We start from the raw sequence: 24,111 nt of genomic DNA on the forward strand, positions 1-24,111 counted from the left end.
ATGCAAATTCGTGTATTCATCTACCAGCGTCGCAGGTACCTTCGTCTAATCAAAGAATTCCGAGCGTCGCGCTGCACAAGAGAATTTAAATACGCGAGACGCGTTCCAGTCGCCGTCGACGTCATCGTCGTCGTCGTCGCCACCGCCGCCGTCGTCGTCGTCGTCGTCGTTGGCTTCGTCGTCGTCGTCGTTTCACATAACGAAATAAAAGCCGACGGCGAAAGAGAGAGAGGCATCTGTCGGTTCTTTTAATTACAGCGGTACGTGTGCTAGCTACGGGGCACCCGCACGACAGTCTGGGGTGGTCGAGCACTTCTATTCTCGCACTCTCTGGACTCGGTATCCTTTGTTTGCCGTTTTCCGTCGTAGCCGTGTGTTGCGCTCACCTACGTCCATTCCGTGCGTTTTCAGTTGCACGTTTCTTCATGTCTAAAGACACGCCTTTTCACAAAGTCGATATCACAATCTGATTCCTTCGCTCTTTAGAAAAAATAAGATACCGCCGAATTAATTAATTCTTCGTGATCTAAATTTCCAGCATTACAAAGAAGAAGTTTTATCAGTTGCGAAGAGATGGAATTAAAGCTTCGATTGTCGCACATAAGTTTCAATTCGTCGAATTAAGATTTAATCATCAATTTTGTTAGCAACTAAATCCAAATTCAAGCGACTGCTTCTTTTTATACGACACAATTCTCGGAATTCTTTCGATCAATCGTTCTCAAGTGACATTTATAATCTACGCATATTAAATATTGCATAATCATCTTATGCGCCCAAATACTGTATGCATGCCGGCGCCGCGTACCGCCACAAAATACGCAACGAAGCTTGACGCCCTCGTCATCGGGGCAAACACGGCGCGCTATCTACGGGGCTAAGTACCAGCGAAGATCAAGAACCGGAACGTGTCAGGACAGTGCAACCGGGAAGCCGGCTTCCCAGCGAGAGCCGATGGCAGGGCGATGCGCGACGCTGTTAGGCGCGCCGCGGCGTCGAGAATTAACGGGCTTAGTTGCCGACGCAGGTGTCGTCGGAAAGGCGAAGGCAAGCGAGAGTCAGGATGAATTACGATGGGAGCGTCAGCCAGTGCCAGGAGAACGTCGGTCGTTATATTTTGCGCAACATCCCGATTTTATGGGCCGCCCCCACGCCCTCGGACGAGCGGGGCGTCTTCCGTCCCCTTTCGTGGAGAGAACGCCAACTTCCGTTCCATAACGCGGCTGTTATTATAACGAGCACCGATGAGCGAAATTACGTGTACTTGAACATAGCGAAATCCGGAGTCGCGAATTGATCGGTGATCGCGACGCTATTTAGCGATGAAACGTCTTACTGTCATACGCCATTTTGTGTCCGAAATTAGAATAACATGCCAAACAACGCGTTACATTAATTGTCATTACATGAAACAATATAATAATATAAAGCTATTCAATCATTTTTCTTATCAAGATTTATATCTAAATTTGAGAAACAAAATTGTGACAGAAATGTATATTTATGTGCTTGAAACAATAAATTAAATAATTATGCGACAAATTGTAATTAGGATCATCGTGATCGTCAATTTCTCATCGAGCTCCTTTGATAACACACGGCTATGTCCTTCGAGCTTCGCGCGCAGGCAGGTTAACGAGTAATGTCTAATCTATGCATCTGCTTATCATAATGGCCCTCGTTATATCGTGAGCATAGCCTGGCAGGCCCGGAAGCCAACCCCACTACCGACCAACCCCTTAGTCTTAGCCGTCCTTTTCCTCGCTTCCGCGAGAATGTAATAAAAATATTCCAAGTAACTGAACGATATTACGCCGTTACGAGCCGCCGGGCGGAATTAAGCGGTTGAATGTTGTCTCTGCAGGGGTTCGAAGTGTATAATCGTTACGTAAAAAGCGCACACCGATGCAAAAACTGTGTGACAGCTTGCTCGACGTGCAATAATATCAAAGATGCATCTTGAGGTTCACGCAAAGAGATCTAATTCTGGAAATCTGCGCTTTTCATCGAACGCAATCACACCGCAGTTGGAAAAAGTTTTGATAACATTTAACTACTCGATTGACACCTCTGTGATTAACATAAAAATTAATTTCTTGGAGAAAAAAATTTGTATTAGATCTCAATATAAATTCATTCAATGAAATTAAAAGAATAGCTATGCGGAATATTATATTGAACCAATATATCAGTCTTGAAATCACAAAATTATTTTTATATCAATATAAATCTCCGATACAAATTCTCATAATTTTGCGGTCTCAGCAGGTTGTAATTCCGGTCCACGAGAATAATGACAATCTCGCGAGAAACACGCAGTGCAGCAAGCCGGCCAAACTGGCGGCGTTCTATTAAGCTAAAATCAGGACCCGCGGCGCGGCTCGCAGCGTCGCTCTAAATTATTATAACGCGAGGAGATCCGCGTACCTTCGCGGACAATGAAAGGTACACCGTAACGTCACGACGTTTGTTTTGTCGGCCTCGGCGCGGCCGCCGTCCGCCCGCCCGCTCGCTCGCTCGCTCGCTCGCTCACTCGCGCAACGATGCTCTCGCCTACATTTCGTATATTTTATTATTACTCTCGCACTTTCCGCGGCTGGACACGGTAACGTTGGCAAGGGGGTTGACGGCGGTGGTTAGCCCGTGGCCGTTATTAATGTCCGCGGCATGCCAGAAAAAGCGAGCAAAAGGCTCGCGCCCGGAGAGAAAAAGACAGTTGGGCATCGGGTATCACCGGCACACAACGGTCTCCGGGATATACACCCCCGCGCGACACCCCGTTAGTACATACGTCCCGCGCAGAACGGCGACACGGCCACCAGCACAAGCGCTAGGAGTTCTTAATAATTGATAAAAATGTACGCACGCACCGGTAAAGAGGGAACGAGAGCGAGAACGGGGGAAAGATAGGGATGGGGCACAGCGGGGCCGCGGGAGGACGGGAACAGGACGAAAAAAAGGCCAGACGCGCGGTGGTGGTGGCGACTCTCATCCCAGCGGCTCCAACCCTCCTGTGTCCGCCCTACTCGCCACCGTTTCGTTGACAAAGGCATACGCAACGATTTATTCGCACTTTTCACCGCGACCTCTCCCGGGAATTTTTCTTCGTTCTGTCACAATTTCGGAATTATCAGAATTTATGCCTATCCCTTCACGCGCGTGGCCAGGCGCGCTCACGCGCGTATTCTGATAGGTGTTAAGCTGTCTTGATTACCGCGCTGTGCTCACGGAGATGCTGCGTTCGATGGCGTTGAATATTCCTAAATAAAATGAATGGCAACAGGACTAACGCATTTAAGGGCGCTCACAACCACCGTTATGTATTCGATATTCGTTGGCACTGGCGCCAAAAAAAAAAAAAGATTTCAAGAGAGATATCATAAATATCTATTTCGAGTCGTTTATATTAAATAAAATAGATATATTACTGCTTAAAATATTGCACGCGTTCCGTGAAAGTAATCCAGCAGATAAAAATATATAAAAGCAATCCCATAGTGTCATTTTTTGAATATACGATAAGTAGAATCACTCAACTGCGACATTGCTCTTAAAACGAAAAGCATGTAAAACGCACTTCGTTGTAGCAAGAAGCAATTTGTGAGATCGAGCTCATCTTAAATTGGGACCAGTAAAAACGTGTACATAATAAAGCTCGAAATTCTTCGCCACGAGTACGGCCTGGTCCAGGTACCGCCATCGCAACTTACTGGAAATTTTTCGCTAAAAACAAAAGAACGAAAGACCGCGCAGCTGCTCGAATCTAATTAAGAAATTCTTACTCGGCAGTGCTGCGCAATTCTGCCACACCCTCGTGTCCCGACATCACCTTTCTCTCCTTCTCTCCCCCCCCCCCTTCTTTTCAGTCCAAGGCACGTCTAGAAAAATTAAAAATAATTTTCCTACGTAAACGTATTAACCCCGGTAGCGGCGGACGCGCTTTTTGCACTGCGCTTTTTTCGCAATTTGTACAAAGAACTGCACGGACTTGAGTTCAAAGTAGATCTTACACGGTGTCGTATCATTTTGTTCTCGGAAACTTCTCTGCGTATTACTCGTTATTGCATTTAAATCATTCGTTTTGTTTCTGCGACCCACTCGTCTGCTCTTAAGATTCCGAATTTCATAATTTTTTTCTATAAATAAGTGAATTAAATACGTGAACAAACTATTATAAGTTTATACATTGAGACGAATTAAGCAAGTCTTCTAAAGAAAGGTCGGAAAGCCGCTTAATCCAAAAGATTATCTTTTAAGAACGGAGATAATAACAACACTTTGAGAACAAGAATTCTGATAATATAATAATTCTTTTTAAACATTACGCGAAACATACATAAAGATGTAATTAGAAAAAATGATTTTTTTAAAAGATTCTGTGAGAATAAAGTTGATAATTGAAAAGTAAAGGCAAAAAATTAAATTATTTTATTAATTAAATATTTCCTCGCAATTAAATAATTATTACATTTATGAAGATAAATTTGGAGACGATTCGGTATTCATCCATCCGAAGTCACCGACAAACGAGAGATAAGCGATGGATGTTCTCCTCGTCCCCCCCGTCTTTTCTTTTTCAGCAATAAATCCCGGGGAAAAACCTATCTGGATTTCCTGCTCATCCTTTCTAGCGTTCAACCTAAAAATTCATTAGATTATAAAGCCATTAATGTTCATCCGCACGGCCGAATGCTTCTCTTCTTGCTTAGGCACGAGTCCAGTTTGGATCGATATTTCTCATTCGTAAAATATTTTAATTGCTTTTGTTCTAATCATAAAAAGCAAACAGAGTAGTCAATTGATATATGTGACAAGTTTCATCTATGTTTTAATTGTTCTTTTTTAATTAATTGTAAATGATAAATCGTACTGTTTACTGTACATCACATGCGTTACATAAAATTTTTTTACGAATGCAATGATTAGTATTTAATTACGAATTGTGTCATATAATTACTTCGGCGCTGATCACGGCGAAGTTGTTTTCGATTATCCCGCAAAATCAAGTTCACTAAATGATTTAATATGATTAAATTGTTTATCAGAAATGATTTAGAATTTTTAGAGAAGTAATCGAAATGTATTGTCGATGCTACATGTTATTATTTGTATTTTCTGATTACAGAAATCATAACTTTGGCGATTTTGGAGCAACTACAGAAATTCTACAAGTGCGATGGCATCCGGGTTCCACGAATGACTCACATTTATTGGTTTTAACATCAGAAAATTCTTTCCGGTAATTAAAACAAATCACAAATGCGATTGTCCGAAAGCAAAATTATTTAACTAGAATATATTTATCTTGCACTATTATTTCTAACTCGCCGAAACTGTTTATCAATCTTATCGATTTTATTAACGAAACATACATATCTGTATTACATGTTGAAGCAAAAGTGTTTTGCTTTTCATTTAAAGAAGTATAGTTTGCCATTCTAATTACAGCAAACTGCGGAACTCGAGAAGAACAACGCGACATAACTTAAACTCGTGTTTTTAACTCCTTGCGTTAGATAGGGCTTAAAAGTAAGAAAAACGTTTACGAACTAAACTTTAGAAGGCTTTACGCGAAGCGTCTTTAAAAATGTCGCCGCACTGACCTTAAGCTGCACTTAATTTTTCCACAGTTTATACGAGTGCGAACTGGGAGGTGCACCAAGACTCATAAAATGCTGGAAGGTCGGCCGTACACCATCGGACTCGCCCTCGAAGATCCCAGACTTTACGTCCCTCGGCGAGACCGCGGTGGACTTTGATTTCGTGACTCCTACTCTGAGGAAACCGGAAATGTTCGCCAACATGGGCATCGATGAAGTATGAATACCGATTATCGCATCCACGAATTTGTGAATTGAGACGAACATATATTCTTTTAAAATTCCTACTTTGTTCATAATATTTGAATGTAGGTATATATATATAAGAAAATTTCAATTCTCATTTTCGATTCATTAATAAAGTATACTGATTTTAATTGATCGATATTAACTGATATTTTAGTATTCATCAATATATATATATATAATATTTCGAATAACTTTTAGATAAAGGACATAATCGACTGGAATCAAATCGAGTGGCCGATCTTAGTTCTTCGCGGAAACGGCGAAGTACTGATTGTCCGCGGCAACGTTTTATTAGAAAAGTAAGTACAAACAAAATATTATCTTATAAATATAAATAAAACACAGTAAAATATATTATATAAATTGTTTATATATTATATAAATTACTTAACAAGCTCAATTTACGATGGCAAATTTGTATCTCTAATAACACTGATACTTTTCCTGTTTAACTGTGCTTTTAACTGTTTCAAGTTACGAAGACCCAGTGGTTCTTGGCTCGCTATCTATGTATCCGTCGACCGTCGACAATTACGGAATAGATTCATGCTCTATCATGTGCCTGCAAACAACCCCGCCGATAGTAGTCATCGCCATGTGCACTGGAAAAATTTATCACGCAATACTGCTGCGCGAAATATTGGACGACGACGAGATGGACAGAAAGGTATGGACATACGATAAATATCTATTTAATCTGTGCATATATTCTGCGTCTAGTTAATGCATATTTTTTTTTATGTGGATTTTTTATTACGTCAGTACTCTTTATGTATCGTCAGTCAAAAATAGCTCAAATTTAAATTATTAAAAAAATGTATATTTTCTTCCGAATTTAAATTCTATGACAGATTTTATTTCTCGTTATGCATATTTTTCTCTTTTTACCAGACTTGGTCGCAATATGGTTCAACTTATAGTCTTCATACACCGGACGACGCACTTTACGTCTACGAGTGTGTCGAACTGGAACTGGGTCTCCTCTTCACGGACGATGATAAGAAATATAATTGTCCTGTCCATCTTCATTGTGATAAGGGCAACAAATCGCGGTACAAATAGAAATAATATACAAAACATTCTAACTATTGTAATTTTTTTACATTTATAAATTGTTCATGAATTAAAAATTGATTTTTCTCGACGACAACGATATAAGTAAAGCTTATTATTCTACATTATATCAATGAATTATTGATTAGCTAAATTATTTATTATTATTTGCTTACATTAGATATTTTTGCTCTCACAATGCTGGTATTCACATGGTGAGTTTACCGATGGTTTCTCAACTGGAAGATATTGTACTTGGTAAGTATATTTATATTATTAAAAAAGACGTAGAAACAAAACATTTTTTACTTTATGAGTTTTGTTTGACTTTATGTGTACAAGCCTCGTAAACCATTGGGATTTTTATTATATATACATAATAATAAACTATTGATTTACTTCTTATCAAAGATAAAAGAAAAAAATGAATTAAAAGAGATTAAATAAAATCAAATTTTGCTTCTATATCTTAATCGAATATTTTTTATGTAATATTTTTTGTTTAACAAATATTTCTTTTTTTTTTAGATAACGACGAGAACCAGTCTTTGTCAAATCATTCGACTTTACAATATCTTTTTTCTACGAGGACAAAGCACACAAGCACAGACGAAGCTACGCCGATACTCGGTTTCGGTCTTCTTCAAGAACCCTGTGTGTTAATCGCATTACTGCACACGGGCATCGTTATCGATCTCTCGGTTATAGATCTTTATTACCTCCCAAGAATCGAGCAATTAGAACCTATCGTCAACGTCGCAAAAAAAGTAATTATCAATAACTAAATATTGTATTATAATATTCCAAATAAAGAGAATTTATTTTGAGAGTTTTTACATTTGCTCTTATATTTCAAACTTTCTTCTTTGAACTACTTAAAGGATTTGGAAAGGAAAGGCGCGTGTAGCACAAGCAACGTTATGTTTCAGTATTAATAAAAAATATATTATTGATTTTTTTCAGGTGAACAAGGAACCGTTTGACGTGTATATAAAAAAATTATTGAAACGCGAAATATCGCAACCTATAACTAAAATAGGATCCCGCTCAATGTCTTTGAGCGAATCCCTAGAGGTAAGCCTAGATATAAGAATTTTATATGAGCCTAATTGATAAAAGAATATATGTAATTGTATAATAACCGAATATATTATATTTCAGTTGTTATATCATGCTACCAATATTTTTCGTACTCAACATTTTGCCCGACACGATAAAGTCCGGGAAGAAATCAATAAGAAGGTCCGCACTTTGAAAGCTTTAAAAATTCATTTATTGAAAGAAGCTGATACTATAATAGGGACGAAGAAAGAATTGCGACAAACCGCCGAACGTTTAGCTGAAAAATATGAAGATATAAATGATAGACAAAAAGATTGTGCGCGTAGGTGTGTATACTATTTAATTATTTCAACAATGTTTAGCAACAATGTTGTTCATCAATGTTTCGACAAGGAATTTACAGAAGTATAGTATTGTTTCTGTTCAAGATAAATGGAGATAAACCGTTAAATTATTGCGGAAAATGTATATAAGTTTACACTTTCAGAGCAGAGCAAGTTCTAAAACTGGTAAATTACAAACAACCTTCAATGACGGCTGTTGAGCGAACGGAGGCGGAAGATTTGAAGAAGATTCATACAAAGTTACACGATATGGAAATTCGACTTGAACAGCTGAAGAAAAAAGCTGCGCAACAAGCCACATCTACAAACAATACCGAACTCAACGAGAAGAAAGAAATTGTTTTTTCAGGTAATCAAGAGGTAGCAGTAAAGGAGAACCTTGCCCAAATGTACGTATAAATAATTATTTTAATGTTTAATTCAGAATTTGTAAAAACAAATTGAACTTAATTTAATATGTTTATCAAACAGTGATACATTACTTTTGTTTTTTTTTACAGGGGAAAAAATATAAAAAATATGGTGGACAAGGTGAAACAAATCAAAGCAGAGATTAGTCTTTCATATATCAGCAAATAGTAGCAAATATTATTAATTTCTAAATTGTAAGTAATTTTATGTTTTATTTTATAAAATGATTATTTTATTATTAAATAATTTACTATAATCATATATATACTTTTTTGACACCCCTGATCGTTGTATAAATTATGTATTTGTTCCATGTGTGTAATATTCTGTATCACAGAATAAATACATCAAAAATAACACGACACTATATATATTTATAATAAAAATATCTTTTATTAGATCCCAAAATTTAACTGATACAAAATTTTGTATTACTCAATTTATTAGAAATAAAATAGATTAAAAAATACATATGTATTAGATATGTATATGCAGGTATCCTAAAAATAGTGAATATATTATGAAGTAATATGGTTTTCTTGCAGCATGAAATAATGGCATATTAAAAAATCGACTAGTATGAGAATCAATCAATCAATCAATCACTATCAAGTTCATCAATGCCATCAAGTGGAACAGGTGGTGGTTCATGTTCAAATATAGGCATGATCTAGAAAAAAAATTTCAGATTTATTTTTATAGAAATATACATCTTGTATGATATATAAATCCTTTTAGAAAAAGGTACCAATGTAATTACCGTATTAGATGTTGAAGTGTCCGAGCGTTTTATTGAGATATTATCGTTAGTTGCGTGTAATACTGGTTTTTCAATTCGTTCGTATTGCTGGTCAATAATTTTAGTATCTATGCCGATCATATCTTTATTTGTTTTAAATTCTTTATCTTCTTCGTCAGAATCTTCATATAATACTTGTAAAGTAATATGCTAAATACAAAACGTGAATGAGAATTTATTAACATAATGACTTAGTAAGTATATATTTTTATTATATATTTCTTACCTTTATTGTATTTGCGATAGTTGACTTCACATAATCAAAAGATAATTCAGACCGTGATTCATCTGCGAGTCGTTCTGATAATGTATGATATGTTTTATTCATTATTTGCTTAATTTCTTTGTTCTTCTGTTCAATCTGTAATTGAAATAAGCAAATTATATAAAAATGAGTAATAAAAAACAAGATATACAATTAGAAAATGTGATTATTACATCTTTCTGTTTGGAAAATATTGCATCGGCTTGAAGAATCTGCTCTTTATTACATTTAGAAAGTTTATCTTCTAAATGAACATTTTCGTCTCTACACTGTTTAATTGTATTTTTAGCTACTTCTAAAGCTTCTTTGGTTTTCTTCAATTCGTCCTTTGTATCAGTCAGTTCTGTTACTAATTCTTGTAGTCTTTTATTCATATCTTCGTTGATTTGTAACAATGATTTCTTCTCTTCTGCAATAGCGTAAAATTCAATAATTATTAAACTTGCATAATTCACAATCTGTTATGACTCTGTTATTGCTTAATATTATTTCCCTTATCTTAGATAATCACCTTTTGATTTTTCTAGATCATTTTCTAAAGCACTTATTCTGCCCTGTGCCTCCTGAACTTTCTCATCTGATATGTCTTTAGCGATACTTTTTGGCAATTCATTATCTTTTATTGCCGTCTGAGATGCGTTGAGAGCTAAAAACATTTTCCAAGAGGTATCCAAAGTTGTTTTTTCGATGGTAGGAGTTGTTGCATTTTGAAGCTCGAGAGCATGAAACTACACACATACCAGATTTTATAATTCTCGTAATATATAAATCTCGTAATCATCGCATTATCCATATGCATACCTTATCCAATAATTTTTGAACATTATCGGATACTTTGGACATTCCCATTCGTATTTCCGCATTTGCTACTCTGCTTTCTGATAGCAACATATTAATCCCGGGATCTAGAGCGGTTGGTATTGTACGATTTAGAGTCTGCTGTACAGGATACATCTGATTGTCCATCGTTACATAATGACCCTTTAATTTTAATCACATTTTATTATTGCATAACGTTGTGTATTATTTATTAAATGTATTTATTAAATGTAGAAAAGAACTATTCGTACAGCATAATACGGTGACCACTGTTGTGTTAATGGGGGTGCAGCAACCAATGGCTTGTACATACTAGAATCTATAGAAGGCATTTCAGTTTTTGTCTCCACAATTTTCCGGGCGGCTCTCTTTTCTTCTAATGACTCGTGCGACAAATTCTTCTTCTGCGAAATTCCTTCCGATTGCTCAATCTAATGAATGTCCAATATTTTAACAAAACACAATTTTTTTTTTTATTTTTAAATTATCACTAACCTTTTTGTGATGAGGTTTATGAGGCGCATCATCCTATAAAATAATAATACTTCTTTCAAATTAAGATAAAATAACATATATGTTTTATTCAAGAAATTTATAAATATATTAACAGTAATAATATAGTAAAAATATTAATAACAGTACCTCGGTATCTTCAGAGTCAGTAGTGGATAATACAGGCATTTTTGGTAAGATAGACTGACCCATTTTTGCCATTCTTGATATTATAGCAGCTTTTTCACTTGTGGAGCTTTTGGATGCAGGCGGATTTTCTTCCGGTACTCGTATATCCATTATTTCTATTATTAGCATAATATCTCTCTCTTTAGGAAATCCAGGACCTAAACTAATCTATGTAAATCTATTTAATGGACAAGATTGTTACATAAAAGATTCCCTAGAAATTTGTTCAACTACCTGTTTGCTAGGAGGTAAGAATAAAACTCGTTTCAGACCCTTGCCAGTGCCCAGAAGAAGTCTCTCCCAATTCTCGTCCGTCGATATTTCTACAGTCATTTGTGACATCACAAAATTTGTTTTAAAAGGTTGTACTATCTCAGTTGCTACGAAATATTTAATGCATATATTATCTCCTTCTTTCGCAATCACATCTTTACTGCTTGGCATTAAATCTTGGTAAATCACATTCTCTCCCCTTTCTTGTGTTACAAAGTAACGTGCCAGTCCTACTTCTGTTGCAAATTCCAGATAACTGTCATTATTCTCGAATGAAATAGACCAATTATCTTTGTTATTGTCGTAATAGCTGGCATAATTGTTTGCTTGTATAGTATATACAAATTCATGTGTCACTGTGGCAACAGATACATATTCTTGCTTGTTCTTGTATAAAATTACCTGATATAGTTTTGTCGTAAGATTGCCTGACAATGCCATACCAAGTTTTCCAATGGAAACATATTGACCATTTTGCCTGCAAAATAATTATATCATATTTATTATTAGTACTGATTCATAAAACAAATATATATAAGATTATGACCTCATATGCCTATTATTTTATATTGAATGCAAACTAAAGAATATTCTTAGCAATGATGTAATTACAATTTAAAAGCATATACAGCTTTAGCTATCAAAACTTCTGTCTTGGTAGATGGTGCATTTTGCTGTATATTATATCGAGTATTATTTTTCTTGGGAGCTGTTTGTTTAGAATGAGGATCTGGAAGCTTCGGTTGTAACCCAAAAATAGCAGCTAAATTAGACCTAAAACACAAGAATTATAATATATTCGTTGCGATAAACAAATCTACCTTTAATGTGCACGATAAAAATTACCAGAACAAAAACAAATTTAGCTTATTTAAATAAAAATCATAATATAGAGGAAACACATTTTTATTAAATAATTGCAAAACTGAAAATTAAAATTAATAGGACAATAATTGACAAAGTTGTTTTGCCTACTGAAATTATTCGATTTTGTACTTTTCATATTTAAAATAAATGTATATACTCAAACTTTGTATAGAAAAAATAAAAATACAAAACAGAATTATCGTTTAATTATTAGATTACTACAATGTATTGTAGTAATTACAATACATACCCTCCAGAAGGTACAAAATCAGGCTCATCATCATCTCGAAAAATTTTATCGAGATTTGGCAACTGACTTTGCGCACTCATGATTAAAGAAATTTAATATTGATAATGTGTTTAATCACATGTGAATAAAATAACACGCCGTAATAACATTTCACTTGCTACAAATTGACTTCACTTCTTTCACAGAATCATAAGATCTGTTCTTTATAGCTGAACTGGCTGCACTAGTTCAGAGTTTATCTTTCTGCTTCCAACGTGGAGGAAAAAAGATAAACTCTGAACTAGTGCAGATAAAAGTGATAAAAGTGTTGTTATGAAGCATTCACACTGCATCTTAATGAACACAGTATAGGTCTGTTCTTTATAGCTGAACTAGCTGTACTAGTTCAGAGTTTATCTTTTTCCCTCCACATTGGAAGGAGAAAGATAAACTCTGAACTAGTGCAGCCAGTTCAGCTATAAAAAACAGACCTTATGAATCTTCCATTATTCCCTAGAATCCTTAAGCCACATTTTTTTATTGGATTAAGTATGAATTCCACATAATGATCATTGTTTTATGTGATTTAGACATTAAGTTTTATACTGTAAAAACTCGCTTTATGGCATAGTCTGAAATCACATAAATTATTAAATCTTGAAATATATGTATATATATTTTGCATCTCCACTCTTGAGTTTTATCAATATAAGATATATTATTCATCTTATAGAATAATACATTTTTGTATATAGCATATGTAAATATCACACACTTGCAGTATGTAATGGAGCTCTCATCGAAAGTTTTAGGTTAAATTCTTGATACATACACACGTATACATGCGGTACAAATGACCGGTCTTTTTAAGACGACACGCACATAGAATTATGAATTCATCCACCTTATCGCCGAGCACTTTAGGACACTCAACAGGACAGAGAACACCAGAATCTCAGGACTCGGAATTGACTTCCAGTGCGTCTCAAACATCCAAGATACTAAATCAGATGAGATCTGAGCTGCAGGAGCAAAAACAACGCAAGCGATTCCTGAAAGATCTACATGCTAAACGTGTACAATCTTTAAGAAAAGAATTAGATTACCTCAAAGCAACAGAGTGGAGATACCATCCTATAGACAGGTATGTACTAGGTTTTTTTGTATCTTTTTTTCCTATTGCTTTTTTTGGTAATTTTGCTTGATTATATTGAACAATTTTATTTGGATCTTGACGTATTTATAGGTACCTAGATAGGAGTCAGAGAAATTAAACATGCTGTCTTTAATTTACAACACCTTTCAGTATGTTCTAAAGCGTTCATCCTCAGATAAAACTGAAATAGAAGATATTAATGAAGTCATATCTCACATAGAGCATGCAGAAGAAAATACGGATATTATTACAGAGAAAGAGGAAAAATTAGACAAAGCAGGATGTTACTACAAGACAGGATGTGTCACTCAAATCACTCAAAGTTACATCCTCATCGATGATTGCCATATGTATGAACAGAACAATGACTCAACTAATCTAAAAATTGGTGATAAAGTTCAATATATGGCATTTAAGCGAGATTCAAATGAAAAGCCAATAGTAAAGAAAATTATCTGCGTGATAGACGACCAATCCTGGGATAATGCAAATACCAAATCAGAGGATGTTCACACTCAAATGATACCAAGAAGTATAGTTGCCAAAGTAGCAAATCGCGAAGGCCGAATTGTTATTGTCAAGCCAAATAATATTCGCGTTGATTTAAGCAAAGTACAATCTGATTTTATTCCCTTAATTGGCGATTGGTTGGTCTTAGAGTCCTTGGTTGAATTAAATGACAATTCTACGGATTTGAGCGGCGAAATCTTGGAGGTGGATAAAATCACCCCGTTACGATCTAAACTGGATGTCGGTATAATATCGAAGTATAATTATGACAGCGAAGTAGGAATAATTGATAAGCAAGTGATATTTCATAAACGCGCATGTGAACCAGGTTACATTCCTCGTGTTGGTGATAAAGTGGTGAGCGATAGCATAGAAAGCGATCAAGGACTATACAGCTGGAGATCACTAAATGTAGTTCCATTAATCCAGGTAACAACTTTAATATCTTATATTGAATAATAAATTATAATAAATATAATAAATTTCTAAATATTTATCTTATTTTACAATTTTCCAAACTTTCAGAATTTGCAAGGATCCAATCAATTATCAATTACAAACAGTTTTTCTGCAATAGTATCAGATCCCAATGATTTGCTAAAAAACAAATATGGTATTATTATAGATGATAAATTGAAATTTAATTTGCATATAGAAGAAGAAAGTACTTTGACGGTTGTAATACAAAATAATGGCAGTTATACTCACATGTTGCAAGGTGGCTCGTTTATGCGACAGAATGCTCCATCTCAATTGTCATTAGAATCACCGATAAATACAGATATTTATGCAGTAATAAATCCTTCAGAAAATATTAAATATACATTCAAGTGTAAAGCGAAATTTATCGGTACGTCCGAAGAACTGTTTGTCTTTAATTTTAAAGACTTTAAAATTGGAAGATTATTTCACATAACTGTCAATACCAAAATTATTTCACGGAAGACTGATTCTTCATCTATTGCACAAAGAAAGGATCAGACAATTAATATACTTGATATAGACGAGCTCAATAATGATATTACACATATACCCGGGATAAGACCGTGTAAAGCACCTAATTTTATCCAAGTGCGTACCGGAATATTCAGAGTGCCGCAATTTGTTTGGAATACAGTTGTGAATATCGTACAGAATAAAAAATCACAGACGGAGATGGAAATTGCTATAGGAGAGACGATACCTTGTCTTTTAAAACCACTTTCTTTCGAAACATATAAGGAACGTTTTCACACCTTACTCTATCTGGAGGAAATAGCTATAACACTCAACTTACAACGATACAACATAGAAAGTACAAGCATGCGGCGATGCGGAGATTATCTTGCGCTTGAAGTGCTGGGATTAGCAGAAAGACGACCTTCTCTCCTTGTCGGTGATAAAGCTATAATATCTTTCCCATGGAACAATTCTCAAGGTAAAAAAAAAAAAAAAATATATATATATATATATAACAAATATCTTTTGATAGATTTTCTTATATACAAAAGTAATTGTGTGTGCATGTGTATAAAAACAATAAGTACAATTATAATTACGTACATATTTTTAGTTTATAATATAAATAATTTTATTTTTAATATTTAAATAACTGTATATATTTCTAATTTTCTCTATCTGTGTGTGTAACAGGAAAATTAAAATATGAAGGCTATATTCACAAAGTCACAAGCACGGAAGTTTTTCTTAAATTTAACGAAAAATTTCATCATGAATACAATAGTGAAGGTTGTCAAGTGACATTTAGTTTTTCGAAATCTGTGATTCAACGTTTGCACAACGCTGTTAATTTAGCTCTCGGTCATCTCGGAAACGATTTTCTATTTCCCACCAAAGTAGTTCAAAAAGAACCACAGTTTTATTTGGAGGAGTGTGAAGTCGAAGAGAAATCCACTCTTACGCAAGTTTGTGACAAATCAATGTCTTCTAACAGTTCCGATTCTTTTAGCAGCATTGCTTCTAATAATGATACTGCTTTTGATAATATAACCAGAATGTCTTCAAGAATGTCGATAACAGAAAAATCTTCCAATGTCGACTCGTCACTTAAAGAAGCAAGAAACTTAAAGAACACAAATAAATCAATCACTCAGTCTGATGACAAACTAGAATCATATATCAATCTAATAAAGAAACGCAAGTTAAATTGGTTCAATAAGAAATTAAATCACTATCAAAAAGAAGCAGTGAGAAACATACTGAAAGGATTAGCGCGTCCGTTACCTTACGTTATATTTGGCCCGCCTGGAACGGGGAAGACGATCACTCTGTGCGAGACAATCCTACAAATTCTAACTGTGATACCTGAAAGCAGACTTCTCGTAGCAACACCATCAAACAGCGCGGCAAACTTAATAGCCGAACGCTTGCTGGACAGTAACATACTTAAACCTGGTGATCTGGTATGGTTTCCTTTCACACAAACCTTTTTATGATCCTTTTAATATTTCACAATTTCATAAGATTTTAAATTCTGTTAATAATTTTTCTTTACCGATTAAATTTCTCTCTACAAAGCTAATAGAATTTTCTAGCAATGTTAAAACAGAAAGCGAGATCATAAAGCTCACATATTATTGATCGTTATATAGCTTCATCTTTATACAGTATTTATTTCTTGTATGTACATATGTGCGATAGGTTCGACTGATAGCTCATCATTGTTTGGAAAGCGATGTTATTCCCAAGAGACTGTTACCCTACTGTGCTACGGCTGATTTAGCCATGGAGGGAACACACGATCGCTACCAACAAACTGAGGGAGGAATGCAATTGAACTGCACCAAGTCTGTACTGGGTCGTCACAGGATTACCATTGGTACTTGCTCATCGTTGGGTATACTTTACAACATGGGTTTTCCTCGTGGCCATTTCTCACACATTTTGATCGACGAGGCGGGTCAAGCGACCGAACCGGAGATCATGATTCCCATGAATTTCATTCATTCCGACCACGGCCAGGTGGTTCTCACGGGTGACCCGATGCAACTCGGGCCCGTTGTGCAAAGTCAACTGGCGCAGTACTTTGGATTGGGCGAATCGTTTCTGTCGAGACTGTTGCACCAATTTCCTTATCAAAGAGATCCCGAAGGATTTAAAACCGGCTACGATCCCAGACTCGTCACGAAACTACTTTTTAACTATCGAAGCTTACCAGAGATACTGAACCTACCAAACTCATTGTTTTATGAATCGGAATTGTGTCCGCAAGTATGTTTAATTACTGTTATTATTTTGAATTCGAAATTTTCGCCATTCACGTTGACTTCAACTTGTTCACTCGTCATATTTAGATATCAGTTACGGATAGTAAGGAAGCTAAACTATTGCAAATACTGAAAGCAGAACTACCTCAAAGAAATGGCTCACCACCGGCCATAGTCTTTCATGGAATTAACGGTGAAAACTGTAGAGATTTGGAAAGTCCAAGTTGGTATAATCCCCAAGAAGCAACACAGGTGTATCTTTATTTATTGAGATTATACAAATACGGTCTTGAGCCGAATGATATAGGAGTTATAACACCTTACCTGAAGCAGGTATGCACGTATTTTAAGATAAATTATATATACATTATTTATTGGCTGTCTTTTTCCTTTCATCTTTGTGATAATTATTTTTCTAAATTAAGGTACTGCAAATCAAAGACTTGTTGTTGGAATTGAATGTTAAATTACCAAAAGTTAGCAGTGTGGAAGGATTTCAAGGTCAAGAGAGGAAAGTGATTATTCTCTCAACTGTTAGATCATGCAATAATCTAATTAACGAAGACGTCAAACACGCTCTTGGTTTTATCGCCTCGCCTAAAAGATTTAACGTCGCGCTCACTCGTGCTCGTTCTCTGCTCATTATTTTAGGAAATCCAACAACACTTAGTTTAGATCCATATTGGAGAAGTGTTCTTACATATTGTATTAATCATGATGCATATACGGGATGTAATTTTAACATGTAACAGAATCTCCAAATATGAATAATATCTTGTAATACAATTAAAAGTTTTGATTCTTAAATAACATTATATTATATTAATTATATTAATTATTATGTAATTACTATTATTACATAATAATTATATATTATTATTTATTACTATATAATAGTAATTAAATAAAAAATTGATATTATATAATATTAGAATAGCGAATGTTGTATAATTTTTATACACATTACAACAAAACTATTGATTTAAATCAAAATTGAAATTTTATCGGACTTTCTTATGATTGAAGTGTTTAAATATGTGTGACTTTTTTTATTTTTAACTATGTATTAGAATAAAATATATGGATTGATTAATTGATGTGTTAATTTTTAGTTTCGATAAAGATGAAAATGTGATTCATGAAAGTCTGAGCATTTTGATACAAGACATACATTTTCTGTCATAAAATATTATAGGTTTATTATTATTTGTTACATGGATGACAATATTAGCAAATAGAAATCTGTTTCTTGGTTCAATTTTCATTATTTCTTTACATTCGTGAAAAGATACATCAATATAAAGTATGATTAGTATTAGTGTTAATAGTCGGAGAGGGAATATCTCTTTTGAGCACTGTTTCGCCATGTTGCATCAAATTGTCACAAATCCAAATTCCACGAATGTTGATACTGAAACAAAAGTAAATAATTCGTGAAATTCGTATACAAGAAAAATACATTTCAAAATTTCATACTTTTATTATCACATGATTATACATAATGGTAAAATAATAAAGAAAGAAATAAATATATATTTTGAGTTTGGTATATTTGAGTAAAAGTAACAAGATAATCCTTCAATACCTTACATTTACGAAGACGACAAACACATGCTTTAAAGTAATATATTAAAACATACAATCAAGTTACATAAACGTTTCACAAATTTGATTGTTGCATTAGACATATACAATCATCTATTGTTAGTATTTATATTTCACATATACATAAATCTTTAAATTCTTTCATATTTACTTGTAACGCGTTATATATTAAAAAAATCATGTTATTGTGCGCGCAATATGATTGTGAATGATACTGACCTCCGTTAGTTCCACACTATACTTACTGGGTCTTGATTCTTCGCTTTTAGTTTTCTCTCTATTAGATTCTCTAGTGCCTCACTTCGTACGCTTAAGGTCTCAATCTTTTCGACCAATTGCTGATACGGCGATGCCGGTTGTCCTCCCATTACGACGTGTCCTAATTTACTGTCAATTTTAGCATCCAAACGTGCGTTACGAATTAAATTCACAATCCAACATTCTGCTACATCCGCCTTCATATTCAATTTTTCTGCGAGCATTCTATAAATAACATAAAAAGTTAAAGTAATTAACAAGTATTTAACACAGCAATGCAAAAATGTAGAAGATTTATACATACTGAATACTAATGCATTGATGAATTCTGCAGAATGTTTCGAAAATCATTAATCGAGCGTTTTCTACAAATTCGCTCAATAGAGCAATTAAGAAGAAATCGTTGAAGACAACAGTCTGACACTCCTGTAACTTTTGTCGTGCTCCATCAAAGTCAAAATTAACATATAAATGTTCAAGAAATTCTGTGATCGGGTCTCGATAAGTATAAGATTCCTATAAAAAAAAAGTTTAATTAAATATCTTATTTATATTGCATTTCATAAATATATAACATATGTATTTTTAACCGATTTCACAATTTCTGCTTAATCTGGTTTACATGATTAAAAGAAATTTTTGCATTTTATATATTTCTTGTGTAGAAAAATATGATTTAAAAATCTTACCTGTTGTATTACTTTCACAAGATCTTTCAAAATAGAACGTCTGGAACGATTGACAATAACTGCAGCAGCCAAGTAACGAAGTATATGCGGACACATTGTTTGAATAGCATTTAAATAGCTGTAATAAGATTTTATATATTATAACTCCTTGTATGGATCATTTTTCAATATTGAACAAAAAATTGTACATACTGCGGTCGATAGAGGAACATCTCGATAATAAGATCTCTTCCCTTGACGTGATTGAAAAACACAAATAGACTCCAGTGAATCAGCCATGTGCGCTGCTGTAATACTTGCAATGAATTGCCAATGACATTACTATCAATATATTCTCGCAATTTGTTCACATCCTCCAGTGCTGTTTCCCAATTTTGTACAAGAATCTCTGATGCCAACTTTCCCCATAAGACGTTTAAATAGTTCTGGAAATTATATACACATTCATGTAACATATTATATTTAACTCTTTAAAAATTAACAATTACCTTATCAGTTGGTGGCATAATCAGCATATAAAAATATAAGTACGATGTGGAAACAGAATAATTGCCACACTCATAGCGATATTTTGCTAGCTTCACAAAGCTATCCATCATTTCTATCCTAAACTGTAACACAAATAAAAATAATCATAAAATATATAAACTTTATAACATTTTACTTCATAAATAAAATTGGATTAAATATCATTCAATATAGTTTATATTACTTACATCTGATTCTTGAGTGAGGTAATTATTAAGCGCTTTGGAATCACGCATGTTCTCCATCTTTTTCATAATTTCTTCGTTATTCATAAGAGATAAGACTACTGCAACATTATTTTGAAGTACACTGAGTTCTTGGAGTACATCGGCACGTCTAGCTTTTATCTCCTACAGTAAATACATAACTATTACTAGCTCATATCATACAACACATATACATATTGTATCAATTGTAGTTCTCTCACAAATATGCCAATAGAATATACATAATGAAACACACCTCTGGCACTTCTACATTAGGATAAAGCTGCTTCCTAATGTCGATAGTGTAATCAATCATGTTTGTCTTGCTGAGAATATCAAGTTTTGCTTGTAATAACTCATCCTCGTCGTAAATCTACAACAAATCACATGTAACCAAAATGTCATGCCGTATTACAAATTTCAGTTTTCAAACACACCTGTTTCGCCGATAAAAACTCCAAAAGAGGAAATACCAAATGACGGTCAAGATATTGACCTATACGAGACGTTAAGTCGAATTTCGCCATCGTGGCGTTTTTGGTTTAATTGTAATTAGACGTTAGCAAAGTACAACTTAACCACGTTCACGCGCCGAACAAAAGGACAATTCGTCAAACGTGATGAGGTTAGAAGATCGCCATAGCCAAAGAGAATTTTATAGAGTGGAATCCCATAAAAGTATATTATACTATATTTTAATACAGGATTGCAATATTCAATGTACAGAAGTATAAAATTACTAAAGAAATAACTTGTTGATTGACAGAAAACATACTTTGATAAAAATAAATCACATTTTGTTTAATATTAATTACAATTAATGTGTATATATTATAAAAATAATAATACAATATTTCTAGAGAATTTTGATGTGCAAAACGTTATCACACTGATTCGATACACTCTATAAGCAATGGCTACAGGCATGCAGAGTAATAATGTTTTTTGGAATAAAATAGAACATTCATCGACATTTTTTTAGAAGAAATTTTAAGAGACTTTCTATCTCAACGAGAAAAAATTAATTGATAAAATGCCACCGAAAAAGGCACCAGCGGCGAGCAAGAAAGCGGAGCAAAAAAAGAAGGAAAAGGTTATCGAGGTAAAAGATTGCGATTTTTTGACTAAAAAATTGCAAGTTTCCACATGTTTTTGCAATGACACGTGGAATTAATGAATATCTTATTTTTTTATTAAAAATTTGTATCTTTTATTAGAAATTTATATTTTTTATTAATATATACTTATACACAAAGTAGGATTTTCATAAATCTATATAGATTTTATGTTTTCAAGGACAAAACTTTCGGTATAAAAAACAAGAAAGGTGCCAAGCAGCAGAAGTTCATTCAGCAGGTGGAGAAACAAGTGAAATCAGGTGGTGTAAATCCGCGCAAACTTGAAGATCCCAATGCTAAAAAGTTGGAAAAAGAAAAGAAGCTGAAAGAGCAAAAGGAACTAGCACTTATTTTTAAGCCAGTTCAAGCACAGAAAATAGATAAAGGTATTGAGTATTGCTGATAGTGGGAATCTTTAAAATATTGGATATTCAAACAACAAAATGACACTGTGGCAAAACAATATTTGTAGGCATAGATCCCAAGTCTGTGGTGTGCGCATTTTTTAAACAGGGACAATGTACAAAAGGAGATAAATGTAAATTTTCTCATGATTTGAGCATTGAACGAAAAGCTGAGAAGCGTTCTTTGTACTGCGATATGAGAGATGATGATGACAAGGAAGCAGATACAATGGACAAGTGGGATGAAGATAAACTGAAAGAAGTTGTGGAGAAGAAACATGGTGGTGGCAATCGTCCAACTACCGATATTGTAAGTTATGTGAATAGTTCAATAGTGCTTGTAAAAATTTAATTATGGAAAATTGTTTGATATCTCTTATTCAAGAAATAAAATGTAAAATAAACTGCTTTTTCTCTTTCTAGATCTGCAAACACTTTTTGGAGGCAGTAGAGAAGGCAAAATATGGTTGGTTCTGGGAGTGTCCATCTGGTCAGAAATGCATTTATAGGCATGCTTTACCTCCTGGGTTTGTGCTGAAGAAGGATAAAAAGAAAGAAGAGAAAAAGGATGAAATTTCTCTGGAAGACCTAATAGAAACAGAAAGGGCCAATTTGGGACTTAATCAGGTATATGATAAATAATAAACTTTTAATTATACGTATAGATAATAATTTTGTTTTAATATTTCTATGTAATAAGAAAAATCATATTTACAGACCAAGATAACACTGGAGACATTTTTGGCTTGGAAGAAGAGAAAATTGAAAGAAAAAGAAGAGCAAGCAATCAAGGACGAAGAGAAGAAAAGAAATGATTATAGAGCTGGTCGCCAAGTCGGTATATCAGGAAGAGAAATGTTTTACTTTAATCCAGATCTCGCAGCAGGAGATGGTAAGATTTTATCTAGAGCACAACTTATTTAAATCTGTTTTACAATACAAAAAATTGTTTATTTTTAATTGTCATAGGTATTGATGAAGAAGATGAAGCAATATTTAATTACACTCGTGAAGAGGATGATTATGATGAAGATGTACAATATAGAGAACTCGATACTGAACGTCTCGCTTTTGAAGCTAGCGAAATTGATACTAAAGGTATTACTATGGCTGCTGCAGATCGGTTAATGGCTAATAATGTCACTGATAGCGATGAAGATGTCACAGGTAATAATTAATATAATCTGAATAACTAATAAATAAGTTGACGCAAAATTTAAATTCAGAAACTTATAAAATATAATTATTTATAAATGATCTCTTCTGAACATTTGAGAGATATGCTTATACATATAAGTAGTATTTATGTTTTAAATATGTTAGCATTTAATTTTTAAATTATTAATAACAAAATCTTTATTGCAGTAACAGTAGAAGAAGGTGCAACAGCGGTAACCATTAACGAAAATCTTTTCGTGGAGGAGGATCTGGAAGGTTTAGAGGAAGAATTGGGGGACCTGGAGTTGGAGGAGTAATCCAGATGTCCCGAACATGTCTCTCCTCATTATGCCATTGCTCCTCTCTTTCCTGTATTTTATTATTTTAATGTTTTCGTTAAAGAAAATCATTAGTCTCAAAATTTTGATGAATTGTATGTTGGTGCAATATGCATTGTATTCACATAAATGCTGTATTTGTATTCAAAATCACCATCATGAATTAAAATCAAATTGATCTTTTTACAACATTGAATTTATCCAATACTAGAAATACAAACGCGCACTATTTATTTTTTAATTACAATGAAATATAAAATATGTATATACACGTTGAAATTGT

The 24,111-nt window shown here is 34.0% G+C and overlaps 5 protein-coding genes across 6 annotated transcripts in view; 3 read left to right on the forward strand and 2 right to left on the reverse strand.

Annotated features, from left to right (window-relative positions):
• Positions 1-9,305, forward strand: part of mbo (Nuclear pore complex protein Nup88) — a 60,604-nt gene extending 51,299 nt beyond the window's left edge. The window contains exons 3-14 of the mRNA XM_067351927.1: positions 5,126-5,239; positions 5,631-5,817; positions 6,048-6,148; positions 6,324-6,516; positions 6,741-6,901; positions 7,084-7,160; positions 7,431-7,669; positions 7,866-7,976; positions 8,064-8,290; positions 8,452-8,697; positions 8,809-8,913; positions 9,265-9,305. Coding sequence (XP_067208028.1) covers positions 5,126-5,239; positions 5,631-5,817; positions 6,048-6,148; positions 6,324-6,516; positions 6,741-6,901; positions 7,084-7,160; positions 7,431-7,669; positions 7,866-7,976; positions 8,064-8,290; positions 8,452-8,697; positions 8,809-8,887 — 1,735 coding nt within the window. The 3' untranslated portion in view covers positions 8,888-8,913; positions 9,265-9,305. The remainder of the gene's footprint in view (positions 1-5,125; positions 5,240-5,630; positions 5,818-6,047; positions 6,149-6,323; positions 6,517-6,740; positions 6,902-7,083; positions 7,161-7,430; positions 7,670-7,865; positions 7,977-8,063; positions 8,291-8,451; positions 8,698-8,808; positions 8,914-9,264) is intronic.
• LOC105676598 (FK506-binding protein 15) lies at positions 9,089-12,943 on the reverse strand. Its single transcript, XM_012374628.2, has 12 exons — positions 12,674-12,943; positions 12,169-12,330; positions 11,518-12,034; positions 11,245-11,451; positions 11,098-11,130; positions 10,854-11,033; positions 10,585-10,764; positions 10,295-10,511; positions 9,957-10,192; positions 9,745-9,879; positions 9,480-9,668; positions 9,089-9,389 (listed from the first exon to the last, which is right to left on the reverse strand). Exons 1-12 carry the CDS (start codon positions 12,751-12,753, stop codon positions 9,318-9,320), a joined length of 2,208 nt encoding a protein of 735 aa, XP_012230051.1. The 5' UTR covers positions 12,754-12,943; the 3' UTR covers positions 9,089-9,317.
• Positions 12,944-13,656: 713 nt separating this feature from the next.
• LOC105676592 (probable RNA helicase armi) lies at positions 13,657-19,057 on the forward strand. Its single transcript, XM_012374616.2, has 7 exons — positions 13,657-13,796; positions 13,899-14,747; positions 14,844-15,735; positions 15,951-16,720; positions 16,959-17,528; positions 17,612-17,857; positions 17,950-19,057. The coding sequence occupies exons 2-7, from the start codon at positions 13,929-13,931 to the stop codon at positions 18,271-18,273; spliced, it is 3,621 nt and encodes a 1,206-aa protein (XP_012230039.2). The 5' UTR covers positions 13,657-13,796; positions 13,899-13,928; the 3' UTR covers positions 18,274-19,057.
• On the reverse strand, positions 18,697-21,454 carry eIF3e (eukaryotic translation initiation factor 3 subunit e). Of its 2 annotated transcripts, none has more exons than XM_012373979.2 (9): positions 21,248-21,454; positions 21,067-21,183; positions 20,793-20,954; positions 20,565-20,687; positions 20,269-20,501; positions 20,077-20,194; positions 19,692-19,903; positions 19,375-19,612; positions 18,697-18,935 (listed from the first exon to the last, which is right to left on the reverse strand). In XM_012373979.2, exons 1-9 carry the CDS (start codon positions 21,335-21,337, stop codon positions 18,906-18,908), a joined length of 1,323 nt encoding a protein of 440 aa, XP_012229402.1. In that variant the 5' UTR covers positions 21,338-21,454; the 3' UTR covers positions 18,697-18,905. The 2 variants fall into 2 exon arrangements, with proteins under 2 accessions (XP_012229402.1, XP_012229403.1); XM_012373980.2 differs by having other exon boundaries at positions 19,349-19,612.
• Positions 21,455-21,675: 221 nt separating this feature from the next.
• On the forward strand, positions 21,676-24,017 carry LOC105676260 (zinc finger CCCH domain-containing protein 15 homolog). The gene is made up of 7 exons (XM_012373998.2): positions 21,676-21,912; positions 22,107-22,314; positions 22,401-22,642; positions 22,756-22,959; positions 23,050-23,224; positions 23,302-23,499; positions 23,698-24,017. Exons 1-7 carry the CDS (start codon positions 21,844-21,846, stop codon positions 23,805-23,807), a joined length of 1,206 nt encoding a protein of 401 aa, XP_012229421.1. The 5' UTR covers positions 21,676-21,843; the 3' UTR covers positions 23,808-24,017.
• The last annotated feature ends 94 nt before the right edge of the window (positions 24,018-24,111 follow it).

Source organism: Linepithema humile, chromosome 3, assembly GCF_040581485.1.
Source record: "Linepithema humile isolate Giens D197 chromosome 3, Lhum_UNIL_v1.0, whole genome shotgun sequence".
NCBI lineage: Eukaryota > Metazoa > Arthropoda > Insecta > Hymenoptera > Formicidae > Linepithema > Linepithema humile.

What these genes read in the sequence shown, in the direction of transcription:
- LOC105676598 (XM_012374628.2), bottom strand. Translation starts at nt 12,753, where the DNA reads ATGAGTGCGCAAAGTCAGTTGCCAAATCTCGATAAAATTTTTCGAGAT. An exon ending in CTGACTCTGAAGATACCGAG is followed by an intron (nt 11,131 to 11,244) that starts GTACTGTTATTA and finishes ATTATTTTATAG; the next exon opens with GATGATGCGCCTCATAAACC. An exon ending in TATTTTCCAAACAGAAAGAT is followed by an intron (nt 9,880 to 9,956) that starts GTAATAATCACA and finishes TTTCAATTACAG; the next exon opens with ATTGAACAGAAGAACAAAGA.
- LOC105676592 (XM_012374616.2), top strand. Translation starts at nt 13,929, where the DNA reads ATGCTGTCTTTAATTTACAACACCTTTCAGTATGTTCTAAAGCGTTCA. An exon ending in TACTTAAACCTGGTGATCTG is followed by an intron (nt 16,721 to 16,958) that starts GTATGGTTTCCT and finishes TATGTGCGATAG; the next exon opens with GTTCGACTGATAGCTCATCA. An exon ending in AATCGGAATTGTGTCCGCAA is followed by an intron (nt 17,529 to 17,611) that starts GTATGTTTAATT and finishes CGTCATATTTAG; the next exon opens with ATATCAGTTACGGATAGTAA.
- eIF3e (XM_012373979.2), bottom strand. Translation starts at nt 21,337, where the DNA reads ATGGCGAAATTCGACTTAACGTCTCGTATAGGTCAATATCTTGACCGT. An exon ending in ATGTTCCTCTATCGACCGCA is followed by an intron (nt 20,195 to 20,268) that starts GTATGTACAATT and finishes ATCTTATTACAG; the next exon opens with CTATTTAAATGCTATTCAAA. An exon ending in AAGCGAAGAATCAAGACCCA is followed by an intron (nt 18,936 to 19,374) that starts GTAAGTATAGTG and finishes CTTTTGTTTCAG; the next exon opens with TATCAACATTCGTGGAATTT.
- LOC105676260 (XM_012373998.2), top strand. Translation starts at nt 21,844, where the DNA reads ATGCCACCGAAAAAGGCACCAGCGGCGAGCAAGAAAGCGGAGCAAAAA. An exon ending in AGCACAGAAAATAGATAAAG is followed by an intron (nt 22,315 to 22,400) that starts GTATTGAGTATT and finishes CAATATTTGTAG; the next exon opens with GCATAGATCCCAAGTCTGTG. An exon ending in CCAATTTGGGACTTAATCAG is followed by an intron (nt 22,960 to 23,049) that starts GTATATGATAAA and finishes TCATATTTACAG; the next exon opens with ACCAAGATAACACTGGAGAC.